The 20,553-nt window shown below is 43.4% G+C and overlaps 2 protein-coding genes across 3 annotated transcripts in view; one reads left to right on the top strand and one right to left on the bottom strand.

The window, feature by feature from the left end:
• itpa (inosine triphosphatase (nucleoside triphosphate pyrophosphatase)) overlaps nt 1-6,460 on the bottom strand; it is a 34,129-nt gene extending 27,669 nt beyond the window's left edge. The window contains exons 1-3 of the mRNA XM_063063788.1: nt 6,360-6,460; nt 199-256; nt 46-110 (exon numbers count right to left, since the gene is read on the bottom strand). Of these exons, the coding sequence (XP_062919858.1) occupies nt 46-110; nt 199-256; nt 6,360-6,422 (186 nt within the window). The 5' untranslated portion in view covers nt 6,423-6,460. The remainder of the gene's footprint in view (nt 1-45; nt 111-198; nt 257-6,359) is intronic.
• Nucleotides 274-20,553, top strand: part of mettl13 (methyltransferase 13, eEF1A lysine and N-terminal methyltransferase) — a 41,202-nt gene continuing 20,922 nt past the window's right edge. Inside the window, exons 1-3 of one of the 2 annotated variants that reach the window (XM_063063787.1) lie at nt 274-2,016; nt 9,477-9,637; nt 12,906-13,656. In XM_063063787.1, the coding sequence (XP_062919857.1) occupies nt 9,485-9,637; nt 12,906-13,656 (904 nt within the window). In that variant the 5' untranslated portion in view covers nt 274-2,016; nt 9,477-9,484. Of the gene's footprint in view, nt 2,017-6,612; nt 6,670-9,476; nt 9,638-12,905; nt 13,657-20,553 lie in introns of those variants that run through there. The other variant, XM_063063784.1, reaches the window with a different exon arrangement.

The raw sequence follows: 20,553 nt of genomic DNA, 5'->3' as shown, positions 1-20,553 counted from the left end.
ATAAGCACTCTGAGCAGACGATAAGAATCTGTGATGAGCACGTACCTCTCGAGCTGCTTCCTGACATTTCTTTATTGAAATTTCATCTGGCTCACCCTGGTACTCTGGTACTGGAGAAAAATTATTAAAGCACAAATGTCTTATCTTCTAATTTTCATCAAATGTTACGACTAAAGTAAAACAAAGTATGTTACTTACAGTCAATCTTTTTGGAAACAAGTGTGAAAGGAAACTTGTCACCTAGAATTTGAACAACCTGTTCACAAACAACAGAGTAAGATTAATTAAGGATTCGAACTAAAAGACCCTGTATTTACACAATTTTGGGCTATTTTTAAAAGATAATTTTGTCATATTTTTGTTGCATATTAAAATCATCAGTGTGTTGACTCACCAAAACCACTTCAACATAAGCATAAAGGAGATGAGAACTATAGAAATAACATCTTATTCACTCCTCCCTCCTTAAATGGTTCACTGAAGCATGTGAGAAGATGTGCCTTCCACCCAACATCCACAAAGTCAAGGTCCACTGCCAACTTGCCCGTCAGATCAATCTATCCTTCGGACAACAGGGTAGCACCACCAGCCCAGAGATTCTGGTTAGACTCAGTAAGCCATGCTGGGAAAGCCAGATTGGTCTATGCCCGACACCAGGTTCCCAAAGCAGGCACTCTATCCTGAACTTTGATATTGAAGCAGATTTTCAGAAGGACAGAGAAAAAGACTCAAGGATAATCTAAATCATAACAAAATTCCCACTTCTCTCTGGCCATGAGCACTTAAAGTGGCGATGAAGAACTTGGCCTGTTATTGAGTACCTCGAGACACACATTGACGGCACACTGAGATTCTGCATATGCAGAGCACCATCTCATAAACACCCTGACTAGCCACACCATGCACCTCCAACCCCATGGTGTGGAAAGTCTGTGGCTCCCACATCGGCCCCATTAGTCTCTTCTGAACCCATAGACCTGCAGAAGAGGCAAATTATCCTTTCCCAGGGACTAACTCTGCTGGGGAATAAATCATAAATCTGGATTTTTGGAAGAGACTCTACTGCCATATTATCCTTTGAAACAGGCCAGTATGACCACACACTACACCATGGTGCTCCCAAAGTACTGGAACTCTTTCTTGTCTCCTGGTAGAAAGCATTGGGCAGGAGGTTCTCTGTAATCTGAAGGCAACTGGTGAGAGACAGAAAGCAAATCACTACAACTTTTGATGTTTATGTGAATGATTGATCCCCACCACCCGGATCATGCCATCTTCTCACAGCTACCATTGGGGAAGGGGTACAGAAGCCTGAAGCCACACAGCGCCAGGTTACAAGTCAGCTAGATGCCTTCAATCATTTAGTTCATGAACCAATCAGCATCATCATTTTTCTGCTAATCTTCAATTGCAGAAAAATGATGTGAATATTATCAAAGTCAAACCAGTGGTCTCTACATTTCCATCCAAGCTAACCCTAATTACGTGCAATATTGGCTGTCCCGACCTTTTGCAATTTCCAAGCCTCCTCGAGTTGGAAGAGAAAGGAAGAATACCAGATGATGATCTTCAAGTATACTGTGCCCACCTGGGTGAGCTGCATAAAGTCACATCAGAGAAATTCCAGAATCTTCCCTTGATCCAAATTCCAGATTGGGTAATAGATCCATTCCAGAACACTTATAATGAGGAACTAACAGGAAGGATGGAGGAAGAACTGATCTCACTACAAAATAACTTTTGAGCTGAAACCAGGGTTTAAAAAATAATTGGTTGCAGAAAGAAATCTCTGAACACCATCTTGAACTGTGGGAAAACGCCACGATCTTCTTTAGGGCCTTTCCAACATTATGCTTAGTGGAGCACGGCATCAGTGCAGTCACCCAACTTCTTTCAAAGCAACAAAACAGATTGCAACTTACTGAACTTGGGGATCTGAGACTCCATCTGAGTGACATTCAGCCTGATATTGAGAAGCTGATATCACTGCACCAAGCCCATCCATCTCATTGAAAGGTGAAAAAGCAATGAAATAGTGAATAGTTGGACTACTAACGTACACTCTAAAATTGTTAATGAAAATTGTTTTTACTGAAATTGAAGAAATAATGTTATTTGCAGCTTTAAATAGATTTGAATATTTGCAATTATTTGTCACTGCTTTGAATTTACAGTTCCTATTTTCTTTCACTGTGCATTGTAGATCAAAATGGGCAGGAATGGCTCCTTCAAGTGCCAGGCTTTAGATATTTCAGAAAAGATAGGGAGGAAGTCAAAAGAGGTGGGGGCATGGCACTGTTGATCAGAGATAGTGTCACGGCTACAGAAAAGGAGGAAGTCATGGAGGGGTTGTCTACAGAGTCTCTGTGGGTAGAAGGTAGGAATAGGAAGGGGTCAATAACTCTACTGGGTGTTTTTTATAGACCACCCAATAGTAACAGCGACATCTAGGAGCAGATAAGGAGACAGATTCTGGAAAGGAGTAATAATAACAGGGTTGTTGTGTTCGGAGATTTTAATTTCCCAAATATCGATTGGCATCTCCCTAGAGTGAGGGGTTTAGATGGGGTAGAGTTTGTTAGGTGTGTTCAGGAAGGTTTCTTGACACAATATGTAAGCCAACAAGAGGAGATACTGTACTTGATCTGGTATTGGGGAAATGAACCTGGTCAGGTGTCAGGTCTCTCAGTGGGACAGCATTTTGGAGATAGTGATCACAATTCTATGTCCTTTACCATAGCATTGGAGAGGGATAGGAACAGACAAGTTAGGGAAATGTTTAATTGGAGTAAGGGGAAATACGAGGCTATCAGGCAGGAACTTGGAAGCATAAATTGGAAACAGATGTTGTCAGGGAAACATACAGAAGAAGTGTGGCAAATGTTCAGGGGGTATTTGCGTGGGGTTCTGAGTAGGGACATTCCAATGAGACATGGAAAAGATGGTAGGATACAAGATCTGTGGTGTACAAAGGCTGCTGTAAATTTAGTCAAAAAGAAAAGCGCGTAAAAGGTTCAAAAAACTAGGTAATGATAGAGATCTAGAAGATTATAAGTCTAGCAGGAAGGAGTTTAAGAATGATATTAGGAGAGCCAGAAGGGCCATGAGAAGGCCTTGGCGGACAGGATTAAGGAAAACCCCAAGGCATTCTACAAGTATGTGAAGAGTAAGAGGATAAGACGTGAGAGAATAGGACAAATTATGTGTAACAATGGAAAAGTGTGTATGGAACCGGAGGAAATAGTGGAGGTACTTAATGAATACGTTGCTTCAGTATTCACTACGGAAACGGATCGTGACGATTGTAGGGATGACTTGCAGTGGACTGAAAAGCCTGAGAATGTAGATATTAAGAAAGGGGATGGGCTGGAGCTTTTGGAAAGCATCAAGTTGGAGAAGTCACCGGGACAAGACGGGATGTACCCCAGGCTACTGTGGGAATTGAGGGAGGAGATTGCTGAGCCTCTGGCAATGATCTTTGCATTATCAATGAGGACGGGAGAGGTTCTGGAGGATTGGAGGGTTGCGGATGTTGTTCCCTTATTCAAGAAGGGGAGTAGAGGTACCCTAGGAAATTATAGGCCAGTGAGTCTCACTTCAGTGGTTGGTAAGTTGATGAAAAAGATCCTGAGAGGCAGGATTTATGAACATTTGGAGAGGCATAATGTGACTAGGAATCATCAGCATGGCTTTGTTCAAAGGTAGGTCATGCCTTACCAGCCTGATTGAATTTTTTGAGATGTGACTAAGCACATTGATGAAGGTAGAGCAGTAGATGTAGTGTATATGGATTTCAGCAAGGCATTTGACAAGGTACCCCATGCAAGGCTTATTGAGAAAGTAAGAAGGCATGGGATCCAAGGGGACATTGTTTTGTGGATCCAGAACTGGCTTGCCCAGAGAAAGCAAAGAGTAGTTGTAGACAGGTCATATTCTGCATGGAGGTCAGTCACCAGTGGGGTGCCTCAGGGATCTGTTCTGGGACCCCTACTCTTTGTGATTTTTATAAATGACCTAGATGAGGAAGTGGAGGGATAGGTTAGTAAATTTGCTGATGACACAAAGGTTGGGGGTGTTGTGGATAGTGTGGAGGGCTGTCAGAGGTTACAACAGGACGTTGATAGGATGCAAAATTGGGCTGAGAAGTCGCAGATGGAGTTCAACCCAGATGAGTGTGTGGTGGTTCATTTTGGTTGGTCAAATATGGCGGCAGAATATAGCATTAATGGTAAGACTCTTGGCAGTGTGGGGGATCAGAGGGATCTTGGGGTCCGAGTCCATAGGACACTAAAAGCTGCTACGCAGGTTGACTTTGTGGCTAAGAAGGCATACAGTACATTGGCCTTCAATCGTGGGATTGAGATTAAGAGGTAATGTTGCAGCTATATAGGACCCTGGTCAGACCCCACTTGGAGTACTGTGCTCAGTTCTGGTTGCCTCCCTATAGGAAGGACATGGAAACCATAGAAAGGGTGCAGAGGACATTTACAAGGATGTTGCCTGGATTGGGGAGCATGCCTTATGAGAAGAGGTTGAGTGAACTTGGCCTTTTCTCCTTGGAGCGACAGAGGATGAGCGGTGACCTGATAAAGGTATACAAGATAATGAGAGGCATTGATCGTGTGGATAGTCAGACGCTTTTCCCCAGGGCTGAAATGGCTAGCACAAGTGGGCATAGCTTTAAGGGAGTAGGTACAGAGGAGATGTCAGGGGTAAGTTTTTTTAAAACGCAGAGTGGTGAGTGCGTGGAATGGGCTGCCGGTGGCAGTGGTGGAGGCGGAAACGAAAACCATAGGGTCTTTTAAGAGACTCCTCGATGGCTACATGGAGCTTAGAAAAATAGAGGGCTATAGGTAAGCCTAGGTAGTTCTAAGGTAGGGACATGTTCGGCACAGCTTTGTGGGCCGAAGGGCCTGTATTGTGCTGTACGTTTTCTGTGTTTCTAAAATTCTTTATAGTTTTTATGCAATGGAGAGGAGGGCGCTGGGGATTTGGTCTGGGAGACAAGGGGGCGGTAACCACAGCTGTAACTGAACTGCATGACCTCACTCATCGCCAGGTTTTGACCTATTCACTCTTCCTGGATCCTACAGCAGAAACAGAATCTCCCTATCACCGCACACTTCCACCTAATTTTGTATCAGCAGCACATTCGGAACCTTCCAGTTTGTTCCCACCCCCAGGGTATTAACATAAACTTTAAGCAAATGAAGGGCAAAAACCAATTCCTGTGGTACTCCACTTGTGACAGTCAGAAAAGGACCCACCTACTTCAACTTTATTTCCTATGCGCTTTCAGTCTTTGTACTTCCTCCAATCCTTTAAGCTGTTAATTCAGGCTTCACCTGCTAATGCAGGGTTCCCAGCCTGGGATCCACAGACTCCTCAGTTAATGGTAGGGGTCCATGGCATAAAAAAGGTTGGGAACCCCTGTTGTTATGTTTCATCTCTTCAAATGCCATTTACTTCCTTATGAGATTTTTGGTATTTGACTGCTGGAGCTGAAAATTCCCTGTCACCTGGCCTACCACTTGCCCTTGTCAATCATTATGATCCACATTTCAAGTTAACATTATCACTGACCACCTTTCTAAACCTCTTATTCATAGAATCCTCCTTTCTAATGACAGATAAATTCTTCATAAGTGAACGGGGAATTGGTTAAGGTAGTTGTGTTGCAGCTTTATGAAGCTCTGGTTAGGTCAGTTTTGGAGTGCAGCATCCAACTCTGGTCACCCAATGAGAGGAAGAATGTGGAGACTATGGAGGAGGTGGAGAAAGAGATTTACCAGGATACTGTCTGGATTAGAGAGCATTTGCTATAACGAGGGGCTGGACAGACGTGGGTTGTTTTTTTTTCTGGAGCAGTTGATACCGATGAAAGACCGATAGAAGTTTATAGAATTAAAAGAGGCAAAAATAGATTAGGCATTTTTATCAATTCTATGGTCAAAACTAGAGGACACGCATCTAAGGTGGGAAGTTCAAAGGAGATACACAGGACAAGCTTATTTTGCACTCAGACACAGCAGAGCCGTTTAAGCGACTCTTAACACTTGAATATGCAGAGAATGGAAGGATACGGACCATGTGCAGGCAGAAGGAATTAGGAGACATCAGCTTAATTAGCTCATCGTGGGCCGTACAGCCTATTCCAACACTCTAACAGTAAAAAGGTATCACCCCAACATTTTATCTTTTTGGGTATCCCCGTCAATGACTGGCATTGCATTGAGTTTTAATTGATGTTCAACATTCTGAAACTTATTCCTGGAATTCCGCAACCCAGTACCAAACACCAAGAAATTATAAACCGATGGGAAAACTATTAGATTTTAGAATAAAGCAGCCCTACCTACCTCTTCCAGTTTCTTAGCATTACCGGTAACAAATACCACGTTTCCGACTTGTTTCCCAGCCATCTTTGATCTTGCCAGGGATTCCAATAGCGGAAAACGCTTCCGGGTAAGAGCAGGAGTCCCTCACGGATTGGTTGTTGATAGTGGCGTCACCCTTCCCTGCGACATGTCAACCAATGGATGCATTCGGAGACCGGTCGGCGGTCCAATCAGGTGCATTGGAACCTTGACCTGGATTGGAATAGTCTCTGCACGGCACGTTGTGTGACTGAGTGAGTGAGAAGGGACTGGAGTAGCGATAGCGAAGCAGGTAATAGACCAAACGCAGTTACAATCTAAAATTAAAGGTTTTTCTGGTGGTTACACCTTTCTCTTTCAAAAATTTCTGCAGAAGTTTAGTAGGAGAAAATTCTTATGGAAAAATAATAAATATTGAGGCGAAGATTGGGTTATCAGTTTAGTAAATTACTGCAAAAAGAAAGTTAACGATTTCAGTGCCTGTTTTTTTTAGGATATGCAGCTTAATTTTTTTTGCATATCTATAGTTTATCTATGAGCAATAAACTATAGATTTGATGAAGATCGACATTGTTGCATTTAGTGATTTGGAAAAAAAGCATAAAATGAGAAATACAGTATTTGTAGAGAGAGAATCAGTTAATGGTTCTGGTTAATAGTCTCTCATCATAACAGTTCATCAGAAAGGTAGAAGTGTGTTTGTTAGCAGTGGGGGACGAGAAAAGACAGGAATGAGAGTATTTGGGGGGAAAAGGGGTATATCAGGAAGGGCCAGATAATGAAAGATTTCTTGTGTATTTATAAATCCGAGAGAATTTCCATGACTATAATTGCTATAAGACCATATGATACAGGAACAGTTTTAGGCCATTTCATCACGACCGATTCTCCTGCCTTCTCCCCATATCCTTTCATGTCCAGACTAATCAAGAATCTATCAACCTCTCCCTAAAATATACGTTTGTACATAAAGACTTAGCCTCCACAGCTGCCTGTAGTGACACATTCTACAGAATATCAACGCCATTGAAACAATGTCATGGTATTGGCAAAGCAGAAGTAAAATAGAACACATGCTTTTGGATGATGATTTATTCCCCAGTAGAGTTAGTCAGTGGGAAAGAATAATTTGTCTCTTCTGCAGGTCTATGGGTTCGGAAGTGACTAATTCGGCTAATGTGGGAACCACAGACATTCCACACCATGGGGTTGGAGGTGCATGGTGTGGCTAGTCAGGGTGTTTATGAGATGGTGCACTTTAAGTACTCATGGCCAGTGAGAAGTGGGAGTTTTTCTATGGTTTAGATTATCCTTGAATCTTTTTCTCTGTCCTTCTGAAAATCTGCTTCAATATCAAAGTTCAGAATAGAGTGCCTGCTTTGGGAATCTGGTGTCGGGCGGATAACCAATCTGGCTTTCCCAGCATGGCTTACTGAGTCTAACCAGAATCTCTGGGCTGGTGGTGCTACCCTGTTGTCCGGAGGATAGATTGATCTGACGGGCAAGTTGGCAGTGGACCTTGACTTTGTGGATGTTGGGTGGAAGGCACATCTTCTCACATGCTTCAGTTGAAAATCTGACCATGGCTTGGAACTCGGTCTTTGTGTGTGTGTGTGTGTGTGTAAATGCCGGCAATTGCTGATGTTGGGGTGTCATTGGTTCTGGGGTGCAGTCATGTAGGTTAGATAGTTCCTGTTAGCTCAACTCCTGCAGGACCTTAGTGTGCAGTGAGGCACAAGTGTCTGGGTAACGGTGAAGTGCTGTTGGACATTGACCTTTGCCTGAGACGTGTTCTGTTGTAGCCCCATGGCACAGGCTTTCCTGCTGTCATTGGAAGTGCTGCTTTTTATTATCTGGCTTCCGTTTGGGGCCAGTTGGGGAGTATGTTGAAAAAGTTCAAAGTAAATTTATTGTCAGAGTACATATGTTACCATATGCAACCCTGATAGTCATTTTCTTGTGAGCATACTCAAAAAATCTACAGAATAATAACTATACTGTAACAGGATCAATGAAAGTCCGCTTTCAACCAGCGTGCAGAAGACAACAAATTGTGCAAATACAAAAAGAAAGAAATAATAATATTAAATAAATAAGCAATAGATATTGAGAACATGAGATGAAGAGTCCTTGGAAGTGAGTCTATTTCAATGATAGGGCAAGTGATGTCACTGAGGTGTTTTTTTGTTGGAATCAGTTTTGATTATCTAAAGTATGGAACAGATTTTTCCGGAGTCCTGTCAGCAACAATATTCCTCCATCCAGCTCTAAACTGGCCAGGGTTTGTATGCCAGTTTGCATCTTTATCCCAGCAGGTTATGTGAGTATTGTGCTTTTTAAGGCAACACATAGAAGAAGTGACTTTATTTTAATAACATATTTCCTGTCCTTGTAAGTCTGTGAAGTATGTGCTTCACTTTGAAGATTTTATTGTGCTAAGATGGTTGCTGTTTCTGCTTAGGACATTGGGATGTGATGGTGTTGATCTGAACAAAATCCCATGAAGCAAAGCACAGGCTCAGCCTGAGTGAACCAGAACCATTGAGGCTTTACCAGTGAGGAACTCAGACTGGACAGCTTGTTGAATTGTCAGCATTTTTATTTTAATAATTTATCTTACACATTTTAATCCTGATTTTTCCCTTTACGTAACTTTGGATCTGCCAAAGGAGACTTACTTTCATGCCCCTTGATTCACTATCCCAGTTTGTTTAAAAAAAATGCTTTGTGTTGTATCAAATTTTCAGGTTGGCCAGAGAATAGTTATTTTGTCATGTAAAGATGATAAGCCTGTTTCCCCCAATTCATTAACATCCCAAAGAAAATAGTGCTGTAAAACTTCGAGTATTAGCTTTGCGTATCTAATTCAGAGTGGCCCTTAAAAAACCAAATCTGTAGTTTCTGTACTAAAGGACATATGTTTGAATACCTACACATTTTACAAAAAAAACCAGTGTGGCCTCATTATTGTAGGTGAGTAATTTTGAGATTTTTCATTTGATTTGTCACGCTGTTGTTGACTGAAAAGTGGGCATTAGAAACATATAGAAAAATGAAATAAATTGGAAAGTGTTAACAAGTTGTGTCTAATTTCTGAAGGATTGAAAATGAATTTGCTGCCGAAGTCTTCGAAAGAGTTCAGTTCTGCTGAATATTGGGAGACGTTCTTCAAGAAGCGGGGTGGAAGTGCGTTTGAGTGGTATGGGACCTATGTGGATCATTGCGCAGTGCTGCACAAGTATATTAAGCCCAAAGAAAAGGTACAGTCATTATCTAATTGTACTCTATGGAAATTCAGTATTGTTTGAGTGCTTTAAAAAATTCTGTTCGTTTCCTTTTCTGTTTGTATTTTCGATTCAAGGGAAGAATCTATTAACACTTTCTAGTGGATGCTTTGTGCAATCGAGATCGATTGTCTGCCTGCAGACAGTATGACTCCCTTCTTGGCTTGAAAGAGTATGTCCGGACAGTTGGGTATCACACATGAACGACATGAATTTTTGTTTTGATCGAGTAGCTTGAGGTGCATTAATGTTTGGGGGTCACTGCAAAGCTCGAGGACACATTCAAGGCCGGGGTTCCCAACCTGGGGTTCACAGACCCTCTGGTTAATGGTAGGGATCCAAGGCATTAAAAGAGTTGGGAACCCCTGATCTAGGCTAAGAGGCCAGGGCCGACACCTTTTGTCCATCAGTTATTATGAGGTTAGTAATGCAGAGGGTTAGGCCAACTGAGTTCAAGTTCCACCATTGGAAGATGTGATATTTAAATTTAAAAATATTCTCATTCTCATCAACACAGTAATATTGCTAACATAAGCACCCCTAGTCTAAATGTCTGTTTTTTTTTGTTTTCTTTTGGAAAATAGAGAATTAACACAAGTAAAGGGAAAGATTTGGGAAAGGGATAAAAAATGAAAAAATTAACTAAATAAGTACATAGGGATTGGATAATTATGTCTGCGGGCAGGAGCAAGCATGAACAAATTAGGATATAAACACCTACAATGGTTGTTACATAGGCTTATATACAACATTTTGGACCAGTGGAAATAGTCCAGAAGGGTTATATGGAAACTATTATTACCATTTTTCTTAACAGCTAATTCCATTACTTAGCCTGATAGGTTAGATTTACCACAGTACATAATTATCTATTTAAGTGTTTATTTTCCTTTTATATCATCTCAATGTGTACTTAAGAATGTATAAATAATTGTAGTTTTATACATGTAAAAAAATGGGAAAGGTTATATGTGTGAAAAAAGTACATGATATTTGTGAATTCCTTATCCAAATAAAAATAAAATAAAAAAAATAAATAAATTTAAAAAGAAAGTCACTAGTAGTGAAGATCACAAAACTATTGGATTGCCAGTAAAAACCCATCTGATTCAGGGAGGAAAATCTTACCATTCTTACCCAGTCTTGCCTTTATTTAACTTCAGGTCCTTCAATGTCAATGCTCCCTGAAACGACCTGGCAAGCTATTCAGTTCACGGGCAGTTAGGGAATGGACAAGAAGTACTTGGCTGTGCCAGTGGTACCCCTCAAGCAGACAATATAGAACAGTACAGCACAGAGCCAGGCTGTGCTGAACATTATGCTGAATTAAATTAAATCTCTTCTGACTGTGCGTGATCCATGTTCTTCCATTCTCTGCATATTCTTGTGTTTATCTAACAGCGTATTGAACACTAACATACCTGCTTCATCATTCCCGCTGGCAGCCCATTCCAGGTACACGACACTCACTGTGTGTATGAAAGAGATCAAAAACACCTGCTCCGCCATCTTTAAACTTTCCCCTCTCATCTGAAATGCATGCCCTCTAGTACTTGACATATCTACACTGACGAAAAATTCTGACTGTCTACTCTACCTTTGCCCCTCATAATTTTATAAACTTCCACTTTTTTAGATAAATCCTGAAGGAATTTTATTCTGTGTCTCAAATCTTGGGTAATGATTTGTGGATTCTGTAACTTGAACATATGGACCTACCTGTGCAGTATTAGTAGTCGACATCTGAAGCTGGTGATGGGGTCAGTTATCTCTGCTGTGGGTGAGACTGCACAGTGTACAGGTTTAGTTACTGAGATGCCTTCATTACCACTGTGACTACACTTAAAAAGTGCATCATTTGTTATAAAATGCCTTAGGATGCTGCAAGGTCCCAAAAGGCTCAATATAGTTCCAAATCTTTTTACCCTGGGAAGCCTGCCATAACTACGAGACGCAGCTTACACTGTGGCCACCTGTCCAAGCTCCTTGAAGGGATCCAGTGAGCTCTTGATTTGTAAGGACAGCTGCTGGAAGATGCCTCACTGTCACTTAGCCTGAGGTTGAAGGATGCAATCTTGCCAGTGACATGCACATCCTGAGAACAAATTAAAAAACAACTTGATCATGGGATTTGTGGCTTTGTAATAATAGTCTATTTTCAGCCCGTGGTTCCTCATTTTCCATTTATACAATCTGCACTCTCAATATGATAACTTTCTCTACTGGGGTAAATGAACCCTCCAGCTCTCTTTCTGTCCTTTCCTCCATTAAAACAGTGCGTGTAGAATGCTATGCTCTCTCAATATAAGGGCCTGGCATGAGCTCTTTTTTGACTATTTGTTGTTAAGGGGGTAGATTTGAAAGTAGATGAGATGTGCTGGTTTGTGGAGACTGGGATCGGAGAGGATGAAGAGAAACTCCTCTGAACCAACAAATGGGTGGGTACAGTAACGTAGTGATTAGCACAACGCTTTACGGCATCAGTGGACAGGTTCAATTCCCCCCGTTGCTTGTAAGGAGTTTGTACTTTTTATAGTGTTAAAACAGTGGGATGGAAGCTGTTGAGTTTGGTGCTATGTTATCAGGCTTTTGTATTTTTGCCAAGTAGGAGAGAAGAGAAGAGAGAAGGTGCAGATTGGGAGGGGCCTTTGATACGTTGGCTACTTTTTCAAGGCAGTGAAGTGTAGACAGTTCATCGAAGGGAGACTTATTTTTGTGTTGTGCTAATCTCCCTTGGTAATTTTGATTTTAACCCGCCGTCTCATTTAGTTATGTCCTGTTCAAGCTTACTATCTCCTTTTCCCTCCCTGCCCCGTAAGATTCCCCATCATGGACACATCTGCACCTTGACCTTGTGACCTCTTCTTGGCTTTGATATTTTCATGATGTTGATCATGGTAAGGATTATCTCTGCTCATCTCCTTATACCTCTCTCCATCTCCAGTCCATCCGTAGCCCCCTCAGTTGTTCTTCCTTCCATCTGTACCTGTCACTGGAAAAGCTCTTGTCTCGTTTACTCAGATTCATTGCATCTAAGTAATGTCTCCCCGCGAGAGTTTTGGAGACTACCTCATTAAAAGTAATTGAGATGGAAGTGGAGTAATTATTGAAAGATTGAGGGCCATGGGGATCTGGCGCAGAGATAGAGTTGAGGCTTGGGGTTGATGGGCTCTGATCGTCCTGAACGATGTGGCCTACTCCCTGTACTCATTCTCGTTTCTCTTCCCTCCGATCTGTTCTCCAGGTCCTCGTTGTTGGCTGTGGTAATTCTGAGTTGAGCGAGCAGATGTATGATGTTGGTTACCAGAACATCACCAACATCGACATCAGTGAGGTTGTGATCGGTCACATGAAGGAACGGAATGCAGCTCGCCGGCCAGCAATGGCCTTTATGAAGATGGACATGATGCAGATGGATTTCAGCGACTCCCAGTTTCAGGTCGTGCTGGACAAGGGGACCCTTGACGCTGTCATGACAGACGAGAGCGACGAAACGCTGCGCAATGTGGAGAGGATGTTTGCGGAGATCGGGCGGGTCCTGCAGGTGGGCGGGCGGTTCCTGTGCATCTCGCTGGCGCAGGAGCACATCGCGAAGAAAGTGGTGAGCCACTTTTCCCAAGAGGGCTGGCCCGTGCGAGTCCATGCCTTCGAGGAGCAGAGCGAGGCCAGTCGGCAGTTCGTGATGCCAGTGTTCATCTTCGTGTTCACCAAGTTCAGGAAGCTCCCTGGAGCCGGGCAGAAGATCGTGGAGATGTGCGCCGAGGAGCGGGAGAAGCCCCTTCGCCTGGAGAGCACGGAGCAGCTGTTGGAGTTGGTGAAGGCATGGCAGCAGTACGCACTGCTCCGAAACCACCTGACCAAGGGCTCCAGCAGCGGGGAGAGTGTCTCCCTCACCCTCTGCAACAGGGAATCTGGGAAACCTCGCTACACCTTCCACGTTGTTGATCAGCCCTCCGTGAAACCTACTCACGCAAACAACTTTGCAATTTTCATAGGTGAGTGCAATCCTGAGGTGTGGGGCAGGGCTGAAGGGTTCTCTGAGGGAGTTTGTGCCGTAAGGCAGCTTGTGATGAGAAATGGAGATGCCATGGATTGTAAATCTTCATCAGTTCTTGGGTGATCTGTGTTGTAATTGGTTTATTAATGCACCATGTACCAAGGTACAGTGAAGAACTTTGCTTTGCATGCCATCTGTACAGATCATTTCAGCGTATCAGTACACTGAGGGAGCACAAAGGACAAACAATAACAGAATGTGGAATTCTGTGTTACACTCACAGAGAAAGTGCAGTGCAGGGCAGACAACAAGATGCAAGGCATGATGAGGCCGATTTTGAGCACCGTTGTCCACCTTATCGTACAAGAGGTCCATTCAGTAGTCTTATAACAGTGGGTGAAAAGATGTCTTTGAGCCAGGTGCCACAAACTCTCAGGCATTTGTATCTTCTGCCTGATGAGAGAGGGTAGAAGAGAGAATGCCTGGGGGGGGGGAGGGGTCTTTGATTAAACACGAGGGATTCTACAGAAGCTGAAAGTCCAGAGCAACACAACAAAACACTGGAGGAGTGCTTCCTCTTGCACAGAGTGCGTCCTCCAGCATTTTGTTTGGGGTCTTTGTTAAACTGGCTGCTTTGCCAAGGCAGCAAGAAGTGTAGGCAGACCATGGGGGAGAGGCTGGTTTTTGTCATGTGCTGACCTGTGTCCACATGTCGTTAGCTTAGACTAAAAGTAAGTTTTTTTCCTTGCCTTTCTAGTGAGTTCCATGAGGTTGCTGCATTGTACAATACTGTGTGGAAGTCTCAGGCACCCTATATGATTCCAGATGGTGTGGCCTCCACTGAGCCCTGATCTCAAAATCATCGAGGCTGCCTGAGATCACTTGGAGGGACAGAAGCAAGTGAGACAGCCAAAGTCTGCAGAAGAACTGTGACAAATTCTCCAAGATGCTTGGAGGAACCTGCCAGCCAATTTTCTTATAAAACTGCACAAATGTACCCAAAAGAATTGATGCAGTTTTAAAGGCAAAGAGTGGTCACAAAAGTATTGATTCGAGTTAGTTTTTCACGGTGTACTGTTCTTAAATTTATACTCAGTTTTCTGATATTTAGAAACTTTACATTTCATTAGTTTTGAAAGAATCTTCACTTTACAGAATGTTTTTTGCATCTGCCTGAGACTTTTGCACAGTACTGTACATATGAATTAAATTCCTTGCGGGAGGTTGAGGTTGTGCCTATGTACCAAATCAGCTTCAATAAGATTTCTATACCTGCAGCATCTCACCGCTTGAAAGGGAAGATTTCTACATTTTCTTATGATGAGGTGACTATTTGACGTATCCACCTGGCTTTGTGACTGGTCATGCGAGCTACTGCTGCACATTGGGTTTCCAGGGAGATTATGTACCTGCCCCCTCCAATCATTGAAGCAAGTTATGGCAGATTGACTTTGTTTTTGACAACTGCTATAATTATCAGAGAACTCTTGAGCATAGATGTGTGCCAGCTGTTTCAGTAACAGAGAAGAGCACTACAACGTATGGGAAGGCTCTGTATCTGCCTGATAATGTGGAAAATAGTCCTGATGCACCTTAATCGGAGCAGATTCTATCTGATTAATACCAGACAGTCAGTTTACTCTCAGTCACACTGAAGTTGTCATACATCCCTGCACTTATTCCCCAATAACCTATATGCCAATGCCAGTTTGGATTTCACCCACATCAGTCACAGATGTGGGTTTAGACTGATTGCCCTTGATGTCAAGTTGGTATTTAATTCAGTACAGCAACAAGAAAACTGGGTAAAATTGAAGTTGATGGTCAACTTGGAGGAAAGGCACCAGCAGTTAGTTGTATCATTGCACAAGAAAGATGCTGGTAATTACCAGAGGGCAATCATCCCAGGACATCACTGGAGGAATTCCTCGGCCTTCTAACTGCTTCATCGCCTCTCGCAAATGGGGATGGTTCACTGTGGATGATGCAATGTTCAACTCCATTTTCGTGCATGCTGTTAGCCCTATTCAGGCATGAGCTGATGGTAGCAACTAACGTTCAAAGCACTAAGGTGCCAGGCAATAAATGACTCCAGTAGGGGTGAGCCTGGATGTTCAATGGCTTTGTCATTGCCCCATAGCTGAAATATTGCAGCCTAGGCAACATCCCGGTGAATCTCTTTCCAGTGCAATCACATCGTCCCTATAACCTTGCGTCTAGCCCAAAACCTCAACTCTTTATTCCTTTCCACTAATGCTACCTGACCTGCTGAGTTCTTCCAGCATTTTGTATGTATTGCTTTTAACTCTAGCTGAGGTTTAATCACTATTTTATAAAAGTAGACCAGAGCTTCTCTGCTCTTGTACTCTTTGCCATATCTATTACATGCAAGTATTGCACATAATATCTTCACAGTCTTAAGCACTTGTGGTGCAACCTTCAGGGCTCCTTAAACTTGTTCATTAAGGTCTGTCCATTGGTCTACCCTTGTTAATGCTTCCCAATTGCTTTTCAAATTAAATTCCATCTGTTAGTGCTCAGCTCTCTTATCAATTGATCAGTATTATTCATCACTATCAACAACACAAGAGTTTTATGTCTAGTTATTGTTGAGAAAGCTGCGATCCCCTTCTCTTTATATTATATTACTTCTCAGTGGTCGGACCACATATTTCTCTCTACAATCAGTGGGTGGGGTGTGCACCATTGGCAAAATGCATTGAGGTTGCTCATTCAAGCTCCTCTAGGAGCACCCTGCAGAACCAGCCTCTACCACCAAAAAGGACAACAGCAGCAGCTGCAGGAAAGTGCCAGTGTCTGTGAGTCCCTTTCCAGATCAGACGCTATCCTGTGTTGTAAATGTATCACTGGTCCTTTCTCACTGCTGCCTCCAGACCTGGAAATCCTGACACAGCAGCATCGTGAGTGTACTCTCACTGTTATCCCTGGCTCTTCTGTGGAGTTCATTTATTCTCTTTGTTACTATAGGGGTTTCTTTGGGGAAGATACGGTTTCAAAGACAGGGAAGCTTTTTTGTTGATCACAATAAATTGCCACCATTGTCTTGGTGAATTGTAGAGTCTGGGGAAAGTTGGTAAGAATGTGGGGGAAAAATTGGGGATTAAAGGTGGATTAGTTTAAATGTGTAATTGATGGTTGTGTAGACCCGGTGGCCTAAAACACCTGCTTCTGTGTTGTATCTCAAGGCCTGCAGTAGTTCCTGAAGGTTGCTCATCATCATCTTCAGGGGAGGGCAATGAATGTCCCTGGTGCCCAGGTTCTCAAAATGAATCTGAACGAAAACTAATTTTTTCCTGAAATGTTTGCTTTATACTTATAGTTTATTGTTGCCAAACAATTGATACTAGAACGTACAATTATCACAGCGATATTTGATTCTGTGCTTCCCACTCCCTGGATTACAAATATTAAATATTAAAAATAGTAAAAGATTAGTAAATATTAAAAATTTAAATTATAAATCATAAATAGAAAATAGAAAAATGGAAAGTGAGGTAGTGCAAAAAAAATGAGAGGTAGGTCCGGATATTTGGAGGGTACGGCCCAGATCCAGGTCAGGATCCGTTCAGCAGTTTTATCACAGTTGGAAAGAAGCTGTTGCCAAATCTGGCCTTACGAGTCTTCAAGCTCCTGAGCCTTCTCCCGGAGGGAAGAGGGACAAAAAGTGTGTTGGCTGGGTGGGTCGTGTCCTTGATTATCCTGGCAGCAGTGCTTCGACAGTGTGCGGTGTAAAGTGAGTCCAAGGACGGAAGATTGGTTTGTGTGATGTGCTGCGTCGTGTTCACGATCTTCTGCAGCTTCTTTTGGTCTTGGACAGGACAATTTCCATACCAGGTTGTGATGCACCCCAGAAGAATGCTTTCTACAGTGCATCTATAAAAATTAGTGAGGGTTTTAGGGGACAGGCCAAATTTCTTTAGTTTTCTCAGGAAGTAAAGGCGCTGTTGGGCCTTCTTGGCAGTGAACTGTGCTTGGTTGGACCAAGTCAGGTCATTTGTGATATTGACCCCGAGGAACTTAAAGCTTTTGACCTGTTCCACTTGCGCACCACCGATGTAAATGGGGTCGTGCGGTCCGCTACTCCTTCTGAAGTCAACAACCAATTCCTTCGTCTTGCTGATGTTGAGGGATAGGTTATTGTCTTCGCACCATGTCACCAGGTTCTTAATTTCCTCACTGTACTCAAACTCATCATTACCAGAGATACGGCCTACAATTGTTGTGTCATCAGCAAACTTATATATTGAGTCTGATGGAAACTTGGCTACACAATCACGGGTGTACGGTGAGTGCAGCAGGGGGCTGAGTAAACAGCCTTGTGGGGCACCGGTGCTTAGAGTGATTGTAGAGGAGAGCTTGTCCCCAATTTTTACAGCCTGGGTCCTGTCTGTGAGGAAGCTGAAGATCCAGCTGCAGATTTGAGTGCTAAGGCCCAGGTTCCGGAGCTTTTGAATCAGTTTATTTGGAATGATGGTATTAAAGGCAGAGCTGTAGTCAATGAAAAGGAGCCTTACGTATGCGTCTGTATTCTCCAGGTGTTCTAAGGAGGAATGTAGGGCCAGAGAGATGGCATCTGCCGTTGACCTGTTGCTCCGGTAGGCGAATTGCAAAGTGTCGAGGTTGACCGGTAGGCTGTGGTTGATATGTTCCATAACCAATCTCTCGAAGCACTTCATAGCAATTGATGTCAGAGCCACAGGTCGATAGTCATTCAAGCATGCCACCTTGCTCTTCTTCGGCACTGGGATTATCGTTGCCTTCTTAAAACACGAGGGGATCTTAGACTGAAGCAAGGAGCAGTTGAAGATGTCAGCAAACACTCCAGCTAGCTCGCTTGCACAGGCCCTGAGAACCCATCCTAGGACTGTCTGGGCCATCTGGGCCCGTCACCTTCCTTGGATTTATCTTCAGGAAGGCTCTTCTAACATCCTCCTCGGTGACGATGAATCTTGATGCCACCAGGTCCGGTTCATCTGGAGGGAGTGGGATGCTCCTCTTCTGTTCGAATCTTGCGTAGAATACGTTAAGTTCGTCAGGAAGAGAAGCGCCACAGTTATTGATATTCCCAGCCTTTTTTTTTTGCGCCTAGTGATTTTTCTTTCTTTCTGACACTTTCTAAGATGTTGCTGATTTTTACCTCTTATCTGCTCTAATGTCTGACATGGTGTAAAGTACTGTCGAATGACTAACCTTGAGTGATACAGAACAGAAACATGTTCTTTACCAGTCCCGATCGCCTTTTCCCTCTCTCACCCCATCTCCTTGTCTGCTCTTCGCCACCCTTTGGTGCTCCCCCTTCCTTTTCGTTCTTCCACGGCCTTCTGTCCTCTCCTGTTTGATTCCCTCCCACCTTCTCCAGCCCTGTATCTCTTTCACCAATCGACTTCCCAACTTGACCCCTCCACCTCCTGGTTTTAACTATCACCTTGTGTTCCCCGCCCCCCCCCCCACCTTTTAACTCTACTCCTCATCTTTTTTTCTCCAGTCCTGCTGAAGGGTCTCGTTCCCGAAACGTTGACTACTCTTTTTCCTCGATGCTGCCTGGCCGGCTGAGTTCCTCCAGCATTTTGTGTGTGTTTTTCAGCCCAACTAGTCCATGCTGACCAAGACTCCCCATCCAAGCTAGTCCCATTTGCCAGTGTTTGGCCCATAACCTTCTAAACCTTCACAACCCATGTATCTTTACAATTGTCTTTTAAATGTTGTTACTTTACCTGAGTCAGTCACTTTTTCTGGCAGCTAATTCCACATACTACATGCCACCTTTTTGTTGCCCCTCAAGTTTCGATTGAATTTTCTCCTCTCTTACCTTAAACCTACGCCCTCTTAGAGTACTGTCTACAGCGCTGGTGGCTGTTATAGGAAAGATGTGGTTAAATGGAAGACATTTGCAAGGATGTTGCTGGGACTAGATTGCCTGAGTTTAAGGAGAGGTTGGCCAGGCTAAGTCTTGATTCCTTGGAATGTTTAAAATTATGAGAAGCATAGGCAAGATGGATGAGAGGTGAATAAGTACTAAAGACTGGAGCTGATCAACTGGCTAGAGTGTTCACTGATATCTTTAACACCTTGCTTTGGCATTCTGAGGTACCCACCTGCTTCAAGCAGGCTGCAATTATACTGGTGCCTAAGAAGAACATAGTAACCTGCCTCAGTGACTATCGTCCAGTAGCACTGACATCCAATATGATGAAGTCCTTTGAGAAGTTGATGAGGAAGCGTACCAACTCCTGCCTGAGAAGTGACTTGGATCTGGCACAACAGGTCCACAGCAGATGCCATTTTGTTGGCTCTTCACTCGACCCTGTACGATCTGGACTGCGAAGGATGCTCTTCATCGACTACAGCTTAGCTTTCAATACTATCATCCTCTCAAAAATATTCAATAAGCTTCAATTGGCCTCAATACCTCCTTGTGCAATTGGATCCCTGATTTCCTCACTTGCAGCTCCCAGTCAGTTTATATTAAAGTCTGTCACGAGCCTTGTGGCCCTTTAGTCTGGTGCTTATGCCGGTTTCCGTGGTGTGAAGCGACTGAGAGTATGAGACACCCCCCTGGATAGGACGCCAGTCTATCACGAGTTTTTAACCCCCAGCATTTTTGCGGGTACCCATTCTCAGCTGGGTAGACTGGAGCATTGTATGGTTAAGTGCCTTGCTCAAGGACACACATGCTACCTCAGCCGAGGCTCGAACCCACGACCTTCAGATTGCCAGTCCAGCGCCCTAACCACTTGGCTACGTGCCACACAGTCAGTTTATATTGGCAAAAACATTTCCTGCAAAATTTTCATTGGCACAGGTGCATTTCATGGCTGTGTGCTTTGCCCCCTACTCCAGGGGTCCCCAACTTTTTTTGCACCACGGACCGGTT

Source organism: Mobula hypostoma, chromosome 12 (assembly GCF_963921235.1).
Source record: "Mobula hypostoma chromosome 12, sMobHyp1.1, whole genome shotgun sequence".
NCBI classification, from domain to species: Eukaryota; Metazoa; Chordata; class Chondrichthyes; order Myliobatiformes; family Myliobatidae; genus Mobula; species Mobula hypostoma.
The sequence above is the reverse complement of the archived record's forward strand: the minus strand, read 5'-3'. Positions and strand labels throughout refer to the sequence as shown.